The sequence below is a fragment of the Parasteatoda tepidariorum genome, chromosome 8 (genome assembly GCF_043381705.1).
Source record: "Parasteatoda tepidariorum isolate YZ-2023 chromosome 8, CAS_Ptep_4.0, whole genome shotgun sequence".
Classification (NCBI taxonomy): domain Eukaryota; kingdom Metazoa; phylum Arthropoda; class Arachnida; order Araneae; family Theridiidae; genus Parasteatoda; species Parasteatoda tepidariorum.
In genome coordinates this window covers 61,740,800-61,754,243 of record NC_092211.1, presented here as the reverse complement: position 1 = coordinate 61,754,243, position 13,444 = coordinate 61,740,800, and the positions used below count along the sequence as shown (strand labels likewise).

Here is a 13,444-nt window from a genome sequence, read left to right as displayed (position 1 = left end):
TTTGGAATAATTTTGAAATTTCTACTTCAAAATAAATACATATACCAATGTTTAAAACCATCTATAGAGTGGAATGTAGTGATAAGCATTTTTTCTTGTTTGCTTCTTTTATCTCACTTTCCAATCCCTAAACAAACCCAGGCAGATGATGCACCTGTAAGGTGTCAGTGGGATCAATATGCATTTTCTGTCAGAGGGAATGAGTAATTACTCATTATTGGTCAAAGGGTTGGACACTAATATGTGTTGATAAGGACCTCATTTCAACTCCTTTTTGCTCTCAGTTCAGTTAAAAAAATGTCTGCAAACAAGTGTCTCAAATTTGACTATGGCGACCAGTAAACGTAAAACGTTCTCCATTGATGATAAAATGGGCATAATCTGAAAAATTGAAAGTGAATGCAATCAAGTTGATATTTGCAGGGAATATAAACTATCCAAATCTGCAGTTTGTAACATATGGAAAAATAGGTAATTAATAATTTCTGTCCATGAAAAAAAATTAGACAGCAGAAAAAAGTTGAGAAAAGCAGATCACAAGTTATATCTAACTTCCTCACTTTTTTGGTTCACTATATCCACAAAAAGTAACATTTTACGTGTATAGCAAGGCACGGGACCGATCATTTCGTTCACTATATCCGGCAGTTCACTATAAACGGTGTTCACTATAGCGGGGTTTGACTCTTTTGTCATTAACATTATTTTAATTTTGTTTTCTAAAACTTTGATATTTTAAAAGTGACAAAGAAAATCGGTATTTGTTGATAATTTATCCCTAGGCATTGCTTGATTTCAATTCAATATAATTACCTTTTAACAACCATCATCAAAGTTTTACCGTGAAGCCAAAAAAAGGAGAGGGAGCTATAATAATCCTAGTGCTTTAGAAACACTTTTGATTCATATTTAAGAAGTATGCAACATTTCAGTTGCTTTAGAATAAAGACATTTAGATGTACCATTGACTCCTTATTCAAGGAATGTTACGGGAAATTTGGATGCACCATTGACACCTTCCTCAAGAAATGTTATGGGAAATTTAAATGTACCATGACTTCTTATTCAAAGAATGTTATGGGGAAATTTGGATGTACCATTGACACTTTATTCTAGGAATGTTAAGTGAAATTTGGATGTACCATTGACTCCTTATTCAAGGAATGTTATAGGAAATTCTGAATTGAAAGGGGGGGGGGAAGATTCAGATTTAGGAAAAAAATCTCAAATCAATATTGCTTCTGTTATGATAGATTTTTTAATATTTTCCCTCTTTTTTTTTATAAAACGTGTGTGCTTCAAAGCAATGTTTTGTGATATGCAAACTCAATTATTCAATTTCCTTAAAAATCAAGCATGTGAATAGTTTTTGTTGCACATTGGATTTTTTCTGCATTGTTGCAGTTTCTCTATTATTTAATTTTTAAAAAAATCGTAGTTTTATTTAAAACAACATGAATGATTTACTAGTTATGAAATTACTAAAAATTAGAGAATTGAAAAGTTTTTAAGAAGTTACTCTAATGGATATCTTACTTATATTGACACAAAATTTATCGATTATTTTAAATTATTTCAAAGCTCATTGAATAGTCTTAAAAACAAATATATATATGTTTTTTCATATTATGCATTCCAAAAGTTCATTTTGAAAATTAAACTTTTCTTAATAAAACCATAGTGTGCATTAATTTATGTTTCATTCTATGTAATTAATGTTAATTTGAAAATCAAACAACCAAAGCATTTGAGCAGTGTTGGAATTGCAAGATTCTATAAATATATGTCATACTCAACATTGAGCTTTTATTAGAATTTAAAATCTTAAATAATTAATTTTACTCTATTTTTTTTTTTAGGTTCATGGAAAGAGGTTTGTGTACAAATTTGTATGTGATCTAAAAAGTCTTCTGGGTTATGATGCTTATGAATTAAATAGATTAGTAAAACAATGTGAAGAAAAATGTCAAACTCCATCGCATACTGTCCTAACTTATCAAACTGTTGAGACAGATCATGTTTCCTAAATCAAACTTTCACTTTTTTTAATTTATTTATCAAGTTTTTCAAATGAAGGTTTATTTTGCAAGAAAATTGAATTGGCCTTTGTAAAAACTTCTAGTTTTATGAACTTGACTTGGTTTTTTATTATTACAGTAACAACCAATTTCTTATTCAAACTATGTATAATCAAATTAGAACAGAGATTAGCGTTTATATTTAATTGTGTAAAAAGTAATAACTAGAGTTGATGGAAGTATTGGAAATATCACTGATTATGAACAAATATTTAAGTTTGTTTCTTTTTATTTTTAAAAAATGAATTTGAATTGCATTTTTAAAACAGTTACTAAAAAATCCTTCCCAAAGTGGGGCAAAAAGTGCCAGAAATTAAGGGACTTTAGAAATTGGATTGGATTAAGGGTTCTGTTTTTTAGTAAGTCTTTTATTATTTTTACTAAGAATAAATGCCCATATTTGAACGTCTTAAATCTTAAAGCTTTAATACAATGAAAAACTTTAAAAAATGGCCTTAAGTAGTTTAAACAAAAAAATGTGACTTTAAAAGGTAGTTGATCTCTTTTATAAGATTTTCTATTATTTTTGGTTTTGAATAACTATAAAATGTATTTTATTTTTTAAACCTTGAATTCCTTATAAGCTTTCATTACTTAAATTGAATATTCTTTCTTGTCAAGTCTATCACTTTTTATCATTGCAAATTTTGTCAAATCTCTTTCAGTTGTATACATTTTGTTGCATTTGTAAAAATTCAGCATAATCATATGTCACCAGATTTTATTATAGTAAATTTAGTATTTTATAAGAGGAGTTCGCTAATATTCATGTGATAAGACCTTAATCAGCCTAGACTTATCTGTACATATTCTTCATACACTGATCTTTATTTTCACCCTCAATAGTTAAAACTTATGTTTAAAAAAATAAAAAAGCTCAGAGAAATTAGGATGTTTTTTTTGTGTATTTTTTTTATTCATTCATTTATTATGTTTTTTTCTTCTTTTTGTTACATAAGGAAGTTGTTTTAATTGTATTCATTTTGTAGCATATAGTATACAGAATGCATGTTTTATTCTACTTTTCTATATATTTTTACAATTATACATTTAATAATACAAAGCCTTCAAGTTATTTGTAGATATCGAAAATAATCAGATTTCTGCTACCGCTAATCCCTTTTAACTTATGTATATACCGACTGATTCTAAGCCAATTCTTTCTGTAGCTCTATCTTCTATTTAACAAATCAGAGTTTTTAATTACAATATGAGAAAAAAACTTATTTCTGCTCTTTGTTAAATTATTTTTTTAAACCATAAAACAGTTTGGTTACATATTGAGTTTTTCAACTCTCAACTTTTTTCTTGTTGCATTGTATTATGTTGGGTAATTTGACTCAAATCCTAGACACAGTCCTAAATCAATCAGAAACTCAATTTGTTTCCCCTCAACATTAATATTCTGTTATCAACTGTCAATTTTGAAATGCATATGTATATTTTCATTCAAGCAAATGTAAAATCTATGTATCACATTCAAATAAATGTATTATATTCGAACAAATGCGTTGTATTAAAATAAATGTATTGTATTAAAATAAATGTATTGTATTGAAACAATTGTAAAATATTTATAGTAAAAAAATCAACGTCCAAGCATGGGTGATAACCTATTTTTAATAAAGCAAATTTAATTATCTTGGAGAAATTAAAAATTTTACATTGCAGAAGGAATTTAACTTTTGTTATAAATTATCTTTACCCACGTTTAAAATAATAATTTTTTCCACTGTGTCCCTTACCTTACCCATAATATATGTTTATTTAAATTCTGTTTTCTCACAAGTGGACAATTATATTTCAAAATATTACATGAACTGTGATATAGTTTTGTCACAGAAGAGGCATTTTATTATTTGTTTCAAATAGATACTAGACATTGTTAATATTTTATCAAGTTAAATTTATTAAATGCATATTTAAAATGTTTTACAGTGTTTTATTTCCCTTCCATTAATCAGTACTTTTATTTTACTTTAAACTTGTATAAGTGCTTCTTTAAAACCAGAAATTATCATTTATCTAGTATAGAATTGTGTATGTGTAAATTTTTATAAATTTACTGTGCATGATGCCTTACAATTGAACTCTTTAATAGTTTTATAGGTTTTTGTCTTGTTTTATATCATTAGTTACTTATTTATAGATCATTTATTTTTATCATGTATATTTAGATTTCTTTTAGTTAAAAAAATATGCAAATATTTTCATTATTTACTCTGATATTTATATTTTCCCTTCATAACTTTCACTGTTAACCTACAAATATTTCAACTGTACAGATCTTAAGATGTTGATATCGACTTTTGAAATGTATGAAATAAATATTTTCAAACAAATCTAAATTGTTATTTTTTTTATAATTTCTGAATAAAATTTTAACAAAAAGTCACAAAATTTAGCATGCTTCTGCATTCTATTTTTAAGAGAATAAAAAATTTTCATCATGAACTTCCACTAGAAAATTTTATATTTCTAAATTTTCTGGATACTTTGAAAATTCATGATTAGGGTTATGAAAAATGGCTAATTTATTTTTTGTTAATTACTGGTATGGATCAGCTGATTCATATCATATTTGCAGCTAGCTATTAATATTCAACTTCACAGCAATGTAATTTTTAACTCAGCTGTGAAATCAAGGGGTTTTTCTAGATCAAACATTGTGACAAACTGGCCTTATTGGAGGACTTAGAACTCATACATTGTTTAGCATGGTGAGGAAAATCATAAAAATCTCCCACTTTTAGCTTGGCGAATAAGAGATTTCAACTCATGATTTGTCTCACACTTCGTAGAAGAGAACCTTCTGTCTTCAATAAGGGATGAAGTTCAAATCGCAGCAAACAGACATCTATTGAAGTGTTCTGACTTCACTTATTAGATTGAAGCTCTATGTTTTTATTAAGTCAATAAACAACCAATGACGTTTTTTTATTATTGACGTTAACATAAAATTTTGATTTCATAATTGGATCAGAATAAATTTCACATGTGAGCAATCTAACTTAACTAGCCATTACTTAAGCACAGATTGCCTTTATCTGTTTCAACAAAAATAAAATTGTAATGGTATTTTGAATATTAATGCTGTTCAAATTATATAAAAATAATACAGAAAAAGCTTCGTCTTTTATAATACGCTAATTGTGCTTTTATTACAATAATGCAATTTCCTTATTAAAGACAGATTGTTTATTAAAAAAAATTATATTGGTCACTAAGGAAAAACTTATTCAAATTAACTGAATTATTATTTTAACTTTTTGTAAAAGTTATATTTTGAAAATCTAAAATCTTTTATTCTGTCTATGAAGTGTAAAAAAAACTTTAATGGAAAGATAAAATTAAAAAAATTATTTTAAACTTAAGATGTACAGTTAGCAAAAAATAAATATTTTTTATCTTGTTAAATAATCTCATTGAATTAAAAAATTATTTTAATGTTATAAGAGATCACTTCAAATGTGACAATGAGTGTCGATAATAATTTAGGTTATAGAAATAACCTCAAAAATTTACTTTTCTGATTAAATACACATTTCTCACAAATTTTTACTACATTCATATAAGATATGACTCAAATAGAGCACTTTAGAGCAATCAATTGCAAATGCACAAATCGTAAAATTTTTGTACCCATTATAAAACTCACTTTCTCCAAGATAGTTCCACAAAAAAAATTTAAGTATTTGTGTTATTTGATTTTAATATTGATTAAAAAATCTTTGAACTAATGAATATAAAATTTGTCTCGTATACATTTGGAGAGGGCTTTAAAAGTATCTTACCACAGTGCCTTTATTAAAATATTCTGATACCCTAATATAAGAAGTAGCTATTACTACAGTTAATTAAACATCAATAATTGTTTGGTGATATTTTATAGTCCCTAAATGCAATTTAATAAATAACTCCAAATAAATAAAAATTTAATTCATATAATACATAACAGTAAAAAATATACAAAAATTAATAACACTTTTAGCATTAGAGTAATAAAATAAGATCAATATCAGTTATATTTAGGATAATTTTAGATGAAACCATGTAATAAAGGTACAAAAAACAATCCCAAAGGCACAATGTGAGTACAAGAATATATAAAAATAGAAAAGAAATCCCGCATACAATATATAAAAATTCAAAACATTTTGGCATTGTTGGAGCACCGGCACAGATTTCAATATCAGTTACTTTTAATATAACTTCAGATGAAATCATGACAATCTTAGATGCACAATACAAAAAGAAGAATCCAGGATAATTAGTAGGTAATTTCAATATCACTCTTTTTTAGGATCATATACTTGCCCTTCCTGTAAAAACAAGAAAATGGATGAAAAGTCTTTTTTGGAAAAAGCACTATTTGATGCAACTCTATACATCTGATGAGCCAGAGAGCCTAACGGGATAGGCGAAGAAGTTTTTGTAGCAGCCAACTGAGCAAGTCCCAAATCTTTAGCCATTAAAGCAGTACCAAATCCTCCTTCATAGTTATTTGATGATGGCACATTTTCCATAACACCAGGGACAGGATTATATACCTCACTGGCCCAGCATCTACCAGAAGACATGTTAAGAATTTTACTCATCATTTTCGGATTCAGCCCAAGACGAATACCGAGATTCATTGCTTCAGAAACACCAATCATTGATATTGCTAAAGCCATGTTATTGCATATTTTAGCAGCTTGTCCAGTACCAACCTTACCGCAATGCACCACATTTTCACCCATGCATAAAAGTATGGGTTTAATTGCTTCGACTTCCTTGTCGTTGCCGCCAACCATAAAAGTTAGTGACCCATTTTTAGCAGCATTTACACCACCTGAAACAGGTGCATCTAGTAATGTAGCACCTCTTTTCTCAGCCATTATAGCAAGATCTTTCGTTACAGTGGGATCGATGGTACTACAGTCAATTAAAAGTGTACCAGGTTTGACTAATTGGAAGATTCCATTTTTGGCGGTGTAAACTTCTTGAACATGAGGACTGGAAGGAAGCATAGTAATGATTCGATCACATCTCTCGGCCATGTCAGCAGGATGTTGTGTTATTTGCGCACCACTGTCAGCTAGTTCGGTCATGGCTTCTGGATAAACATCATATACCATTAAAGGGTGTCCTTTGTCGAGGAGGTTTTTCGCCATATTTCGGCCCATATTACCTAATCCAATAAAACCAAGAGTAAAAGCTTGGAAACTATGTTTAGCAGTTGTTAGTGTTCGTTTACTTAATTTAGGGCGACCATATTCACGACTTATATTTGTTAACAAAAAGCTTTCTTTACGGATAAATCGTAAAACTGACATTATATAGCCTATATTTGATGAAATCTTTGCAATATTTTTAATAATAATCAAAGACAAATTAATGCTACAAAGAAACAAGGAAGAAATCAGATAATTTAAATCATTGCTTAACGAGCTGATGACATTTTAACTGATTGTTTATGTTCATTCATTTGAATAGTCTCTTTTCTCACTAATGATACTATTTGGTTTGAATGAAGGCGACGAGTATATTTGCAATTCATTCTGGTTTCGTCTTTAAATAAAATTAATCTGCTGAATTATATTTATTGCAAACGGACAGAAATCTTTATAAATTAAGAATAATCACTGAACATGGTTTTTCTGTATAAAATAAAAAAGAGGTTCATAGCGACAAAATTAAGACCAAGCGTTGATGAGATAAAAATCTTCCGAGTGAGATTTCGAATCGTAATCGAATTGCTAAACCTAAACACAGAAAATGGCTGAATACTTGGCTTCAATTTTCGGCACAGAAAAAGATAAGTATGTTATTTATTATTTTAATTATTCCTTCTGTTTGTTTTAATTTTAGTAATTAATGCTTTATTTCCTTTTCGATACGTGGAATTAAGATTTAAAATTCTTAAACTGAGGAAAACATAGTTAAAGCTAGTTATTCAAATATAGTAACTTCATGATAGTTAATTATCATTTAATAAATATTATTTAAGCATTGAGTGAAGAATTCGAATTACTGCTGTAATAATTTCATATACAATATCACTTTATATGTTTTTGAATTTTAGATTAAGCTCCTACTAGCTCGTTATTTATATTATTCTAATTTATTCTTTAGCGCCGGTAAAGTAAAACATATTTTAGTGATAATAATCCAGTGGTAACAATTTTTAAAGTTAAAGAATGTAGATAGCTCCTCGTTCTCGACCAATTTCAAAGTATTAAAATTTCGAACATTTAAATGTATTTTTTCCTGTTGATTTTTTTTTTTTTTTTTTTTTTAAAAATTGTGATAATCTAAATTATGCTAAATGTTGAATCATATTTTTCACAGAAACATGTAAATAAATAAAAGCACAGTTGATTATTGTTATAACATGTTTTCATTTTTTAAAAGAGTCAAATTTGTGATTGTGTAGAAATGAATTGAGTGCCTTTTGAAGAATTTTTGAACAATCCTGTTTGATAATCTCAACTACTCTGATGAATCATTATTTTTTTTAATTTGAAATATTTTTGTTAAATGACATAATAATAATAATAAAAGGTATCAATTTAAGACTTCTCAATGAGTTAAAATTCAATTAGTTTATTTTAATACTTGGGAGATATTTAAGTCTGACACTATTGCTATGAATATCCCCTATCTAAAATGTTTTAATTTTTCCCGTTAATCTGACCTTTTTTCAAGTTTTAGTGTAAAAATGATAGCGAAGTGGCTTAAAGATTGAGAATTTGCTCCACTAGCTTTGGTTCTTAGAGAGCACCCTGAGTTTTTAAGCATAAAATTTTATATATGTTGTTCATTGAACATGTAGAATTTTTTATTTGCTTGCACAACGACATATTTTATTAGAAATACTATACAAAATCAATTATTTTAGGTGTAAGATTCAGTCTTTTGAGTTATAAAATTTTTCTCTAATTATTACAATTAAAACTATAAGCATTGTTACACAAAAATGATTTTTTAGAAAATACACTCTTCTGGAAATTTTTCAGAGGTAAATTAAAATACAAGGCTGTAGTCCAAAATATGGGTTATATTATGATATTCATGGAACAAATGAAAGAAAAAAATTTAAAAAAGAAAAGAAAAAGCTTACTAAATTGATGAAAGGTTAATAAGGAGTATTTTTACTTCTGGTTAGAATCTGGAATCTGAATCTGGTGTATGAAATAAGCACCTGGATGCATATTAGTGACCTTTGTATGTTACTAAATTTCTTCTGAAGTATTACTTCTGAATTATCTTTTAATTTCATTTCATTTGCTTTGTCTAGAGTCAATTGTTCCTTCTACTTTAAAATTGGAGCTTGTCGTCACGGAGATAGATGCTCAAGAATCCACAATAAGCCAACTTTTAGCCAGGTAAAAAATAAAAATATTTCACCTTATAATTTAAAATTACACGCATTAAAAAATTAATTAAAATTTATTTTCTTTTTATGTAGACTGTACTTCTCCAGAACTTGTATCATAACCCACAAAATTCAGCTCAGTCAGCTGATGGATCACATTGCAAGTTTTGTAAGTATTTACTTCTGATGATGCAAATTATCTGTCTGTAGCTTTCGCATTGTTCCATTATTATTGAATTAATTTGAGCTGTGCTAAATGGGTGTATGTATATCAGTAAGTATGTATATCTATCCTTTATAAGTAAAAAATACTGATTTTTTGCTTGCATGACAAAGGGTAATTTCATCATGCAATTTTCTGTCTTTAAATTATGAACAAGGTTTTTGTTAAAAAATTTTATAATTATTTTGCCGATTAAGCATGATTTTTGTATTTGCCGTGTTACCTTATTTCATGTATAATTTAACACGCCACTCAATAAGTCTCTTGGTCTGACACATAGATGGCACTACTGCTAACAGAACCATACGATTTTTAGATAGTAAGATTTCTCAAGCAGTAACAGTCAAAATTTCTGATTATCTCTTTAGAGGTTAGAAGTGCTTTAAGTGACACTAGCTTATTAATTTTTAAAACAATGGATACAAAAGAATTTCATATGTTCATTAAGCATTGTTTTTTGATAAGTTGAAATATTATAGAAGCAGAACAGTGGCTTGATAAGCATTATGGGGACTCTGTACCAGGGAAGTCAACTATTATTGACTGGTATGCTGAATATAAATGGCATAGTGAAGACACTGATCATGCTGAATACTGTGGTTGTCCAAAATCAGTTTTAAAAAAAAGTTCATAAAATAGTTTTGAAAAACCATAAGGTGAATTTGCATGAGATAACTGCTACCTTAAAGCTATCAAATGTAGTGTATTTACAATCTTACAAGAAAATGTTATTCTGCACAAGTTGCTTTCGCAATGGGTGTTGCATTAACTCTCACCAAACCAGAAGGGATATCATATCGACCATTCAGAACACTGTTTAACTCCTGATAAAGCAAGATAAGAATGATTTCTAACATCAGTATGTGACTCACTTCCCCGTCCACCTTATTGTCCAAATTTGCTTTCTAGTGGCTCTTTGCCGACCTCAAAAACATGCTCCAGGGAAAGAAATTTGACTCAAATGTAGAAGTTATTATTAAAATTTTTGTGTATTTTGTGAAGCGCAGACAAATAGTTCTACAAAAAATGCATTGATAAGTTAAGGAGCGTTGGAGTGAATGTATCACTCTTGAGGGGGAGTATGTTGACAAATAAACTCTTAATTTCTAAGAATATTAGTAAAACCTGAGACCTATTGAGTGATCTGTTAATTTTCACAGTGCAAGCATGTCCAGTTTGAAACTTTTTTTTTTTTGGAATAAACTCAGAAGGATTACAAATTGTTGCAAATGTATGAAATTTATTCAAATTGAGTATTACTTACAACTGTAAGATGTTTATTTTTTAATATTTTAGTGACTAATTTATCAGAAGAAGAAGTTCAAGAACATTTTGATAATTTTTTTGAAGATGTCTTTGTTGAATTGGAAGATAAGGTAGTTATAACTTTCACAAATATCACTGATGTTTAGAATATTTTACTCAAAATGCTTACCTAATTTTGGTGTTAGAAATTTTTTTTCACCCCAAAAAATTTTTTTTTTAATTTTGGGCAATGAAACTGATAAATTATTTTGTCTGTGAACTTTCAATGTATTTTAATTGAAATTTATTCATAGATTTAAAATTTTTTTTTAAAATTTTCTTTGGTGTATGATATTGTTTAAAAAAATGTCTTTACGTGTGTCTGTAATTTTATGAAGTGTTTTTATTAATGTTTTTTTTTTTTTTTTTTTTTANTTCATTTTTTTTTTTTTTTTTTTTTAATATAGTATGGAGAAATTGAAGAAATGAATGTTTGTGATAACCTTGGGGATCATTTAGTTGGAAATGTGTATGTCAAGGTAATGTATACAAATAATGGATTGTTTTGTTTCTTTTGTGAAATATTTATGAAGAATTTATCACTTGAACACATGTTGAATTTTCATAAGAAAATATAACTCATTTCCATTCTTATTTAATTATAATCTTGTATAATTCTCTTTTGATTTATTTCAATAACTGCAATAGATTTATGTGTACTAATTGTAGAAATTTTTCTTATATTGTCTGAGATCTATTAGAATTTTAAAGCAACTTTGTCATAGCAATATTTGATTTTAAATAATTTTTAAATTTATCAGTCTATCCGATTACATAAAATAATTTAAATGGATTTCTTTCATCAAAAAAATGTGGTTATTTTTCTCTCCCAGTTTAGGTTTTTAGTTATATAATTCTTCATTACTAATTTTTTTATAATTAATAGTGAACCAAAGAAACCCTGTTCTGTCGTTAATGAAATGGTTCATACATGAGAAAACAACTGTTTTACCCAGGTATAAAAGACACTATTTTCAATTGTTATCCTGTTTGGCTTTTGATTCTTTGTAATTTAATAAAATTCAATATTTTCAGAATATTTTTCCTACCGATTTTCCCAGGTGTTTGATTGAAGAAAATTTGGTGCTTTTTAAAATATTAATTTTTTAAAACAAATATTTAAGTTTGTCAGAAAATTCTACTTTGAAATTAAAAATAATTCAACTACATAGAACCAATTAAACTGAAGAAGTTTTTACATTAATGTTCTGGTGTTTTGTGTTAGTTTGATTAAATATCACTATATAATTATTTAATTTATATATCTGTTACCAATGGGTTTCAAGAATATTTTTAACTGATAGCACTTAATTTAATAGCTAATTTGCATTTTGGAATTAAATTGAAACTAAAAACAATTACTTTATTCCACCCAAAAATGAGAAAAAGAAAAACAATTATTAGAACTTTATATTGCTCATTAAATTTTTCAGATATGTTATAATAAAAAAATTTAGATGTTAAGACATAATCTTTAGTTTCTCACCTTACTACCCTGACTCCTACACTTTATTTACACAATCGACATAAATAAAATTAAAACAGCTAGACCAATAATAAACTCACTAAATTGGATTAATTTTATGTTTTTAAAATGATATTAATATTAATTGTTCTCTTGAGAATTATTTTAAATGTGGAAAGCAGTAGTTTTCTGCAAGATCAAACTTTTAGTTAACCAAAATTTTCTGATAAGATTTTGGATTAAAATCTAAATTTTAACATTATTATGGTTGGGAAATTTTTTGTGTTAGTTGTTCAAGTTAAAGAGAGGCAACTGTATTTTTAAATAGATTCGGTTAAATGTCAAATTCATTATCAGAACAAGTTAAAAGATGTGATGTTTCCCATCAATCCTTCATAGTCAAAAATTATTTTGAAGTGTTTCCAAGAGCTATCTTAGTTTTTTTTTTTTTTTAAATTGTCAGTTTGTTGAGACTAAATCAAACAGAATGATGTGGTCTTGCATTAATTTGAGGGTTATATTTTTCTTGTTTCATTGGCAATCTTGTTTTATTTATTTTTTCTCCCTCTATTCTTACAAAAGTCTTTTTATTTATTTATTTATTTTTTAACAAAAACTTAACTGTAACAAGTAAAATTAGCCTAGAGTTGTAACTAGGACTGGGCTATAAATCGATATATCGCGACATATCGATTTAACGCCTATATCGGCAAACCGATACAGCAACTTTCATTCCAAGCGATGCATCAGAAATCTGATTTAAGGCGTCGGGTGAAGAAGACGATATAGCGATACACGCAAGGACTTTCTCTTACGTTCCGATGCCAACTCGCGCTGTGGAAGACGATATTGTTTCGTTATGTTGAGACGGCCTTGACTGATGAGCGGTAGAATCAGAATCACTTTTGAGACCTTATATCGTTATATCACATGTTCGTTTTCGCACCTTCGCGATTTGAAATCGTTTCTTGTAGATTATTTTCAATGGGATTAACTTCGTGATCGCCGTCGTA

General features: G+C 27.7%; 3 protein-coding genes across 3 annotated transcripts in view; 2 read left to right on the top strand and 1 right to left on the bottom strand.

Moving 5' to 3' along the window:
• The window catches only part of LOC107449443 (DNA-binding protein Ets97D), a 21,656-nt gene extending 17,230 nt beyond the window's left edge, over positions 1-4,426 (top strand). Inside the window, exon 12 of the mRNA XM_071183909.1 lies at positions 1,860-4,426. Coding sequence (XP_071040010.1) covers positions 1,860-2,027 — 168 coding nt within the window. The 3' untranslated portion in view covers positions 2,028-4,426. The remainder of the gene's footprint in view (positions 1-1,859) is intronic.
• Positions 4,427-5,996: 1,570 nt separating this feature from the next.
• LOC107449553 (3-hydroxyisobutyrate dehydrogenase, mitochondrial) lies at positions 5,997-7,584 on the bottom strand. The gene has a single exon (XM_016065113.3). It carries the CDS (start codon positions 7,394-7,396, stop codon positions 6,368-6,370), a length of 1,029 nt encoding a protein of 342 aa, XP_015920599.1. The 5' UTR covers positions 7,397-7,584; the 3' UTR covers positions 5,997-6,367.
• A 159-nt stretch (positions 7,585-7,743) lies between these two features.
• The window catches only part of LOC107449562 (U2 small nuclear riboprotein auxiliary factor 38), an 11,126-nt gene continuing 5,425 nt past the window's right edge, over positions 7,744-13,444 (top strand). Inside the window, exons 1-5 of the mRNA XM_016065121.2 lie at positions 7,744-7,882; positions 9,361-9,448; positions 9,532-9,607; positions 10,958-11,037; positions 11,374-11,445. Of these exons, the coding sequence (XP_015920607.1) occupies positions 7,839-7,882; positions 9,361-9,448; positions 9,532-9,607; positions 10,958-11,037; positions 11,374-11,445 (360 nt within the window). The 5' untranslated portion in view covers positions 7,744-7,838. The remainder of the gene's footprint in view (positions 7,883-9,360; positions 9,449-9,531; positions 9,608-10,957; positions 11,038-11,373; positions 11,446-13,444) is intronic.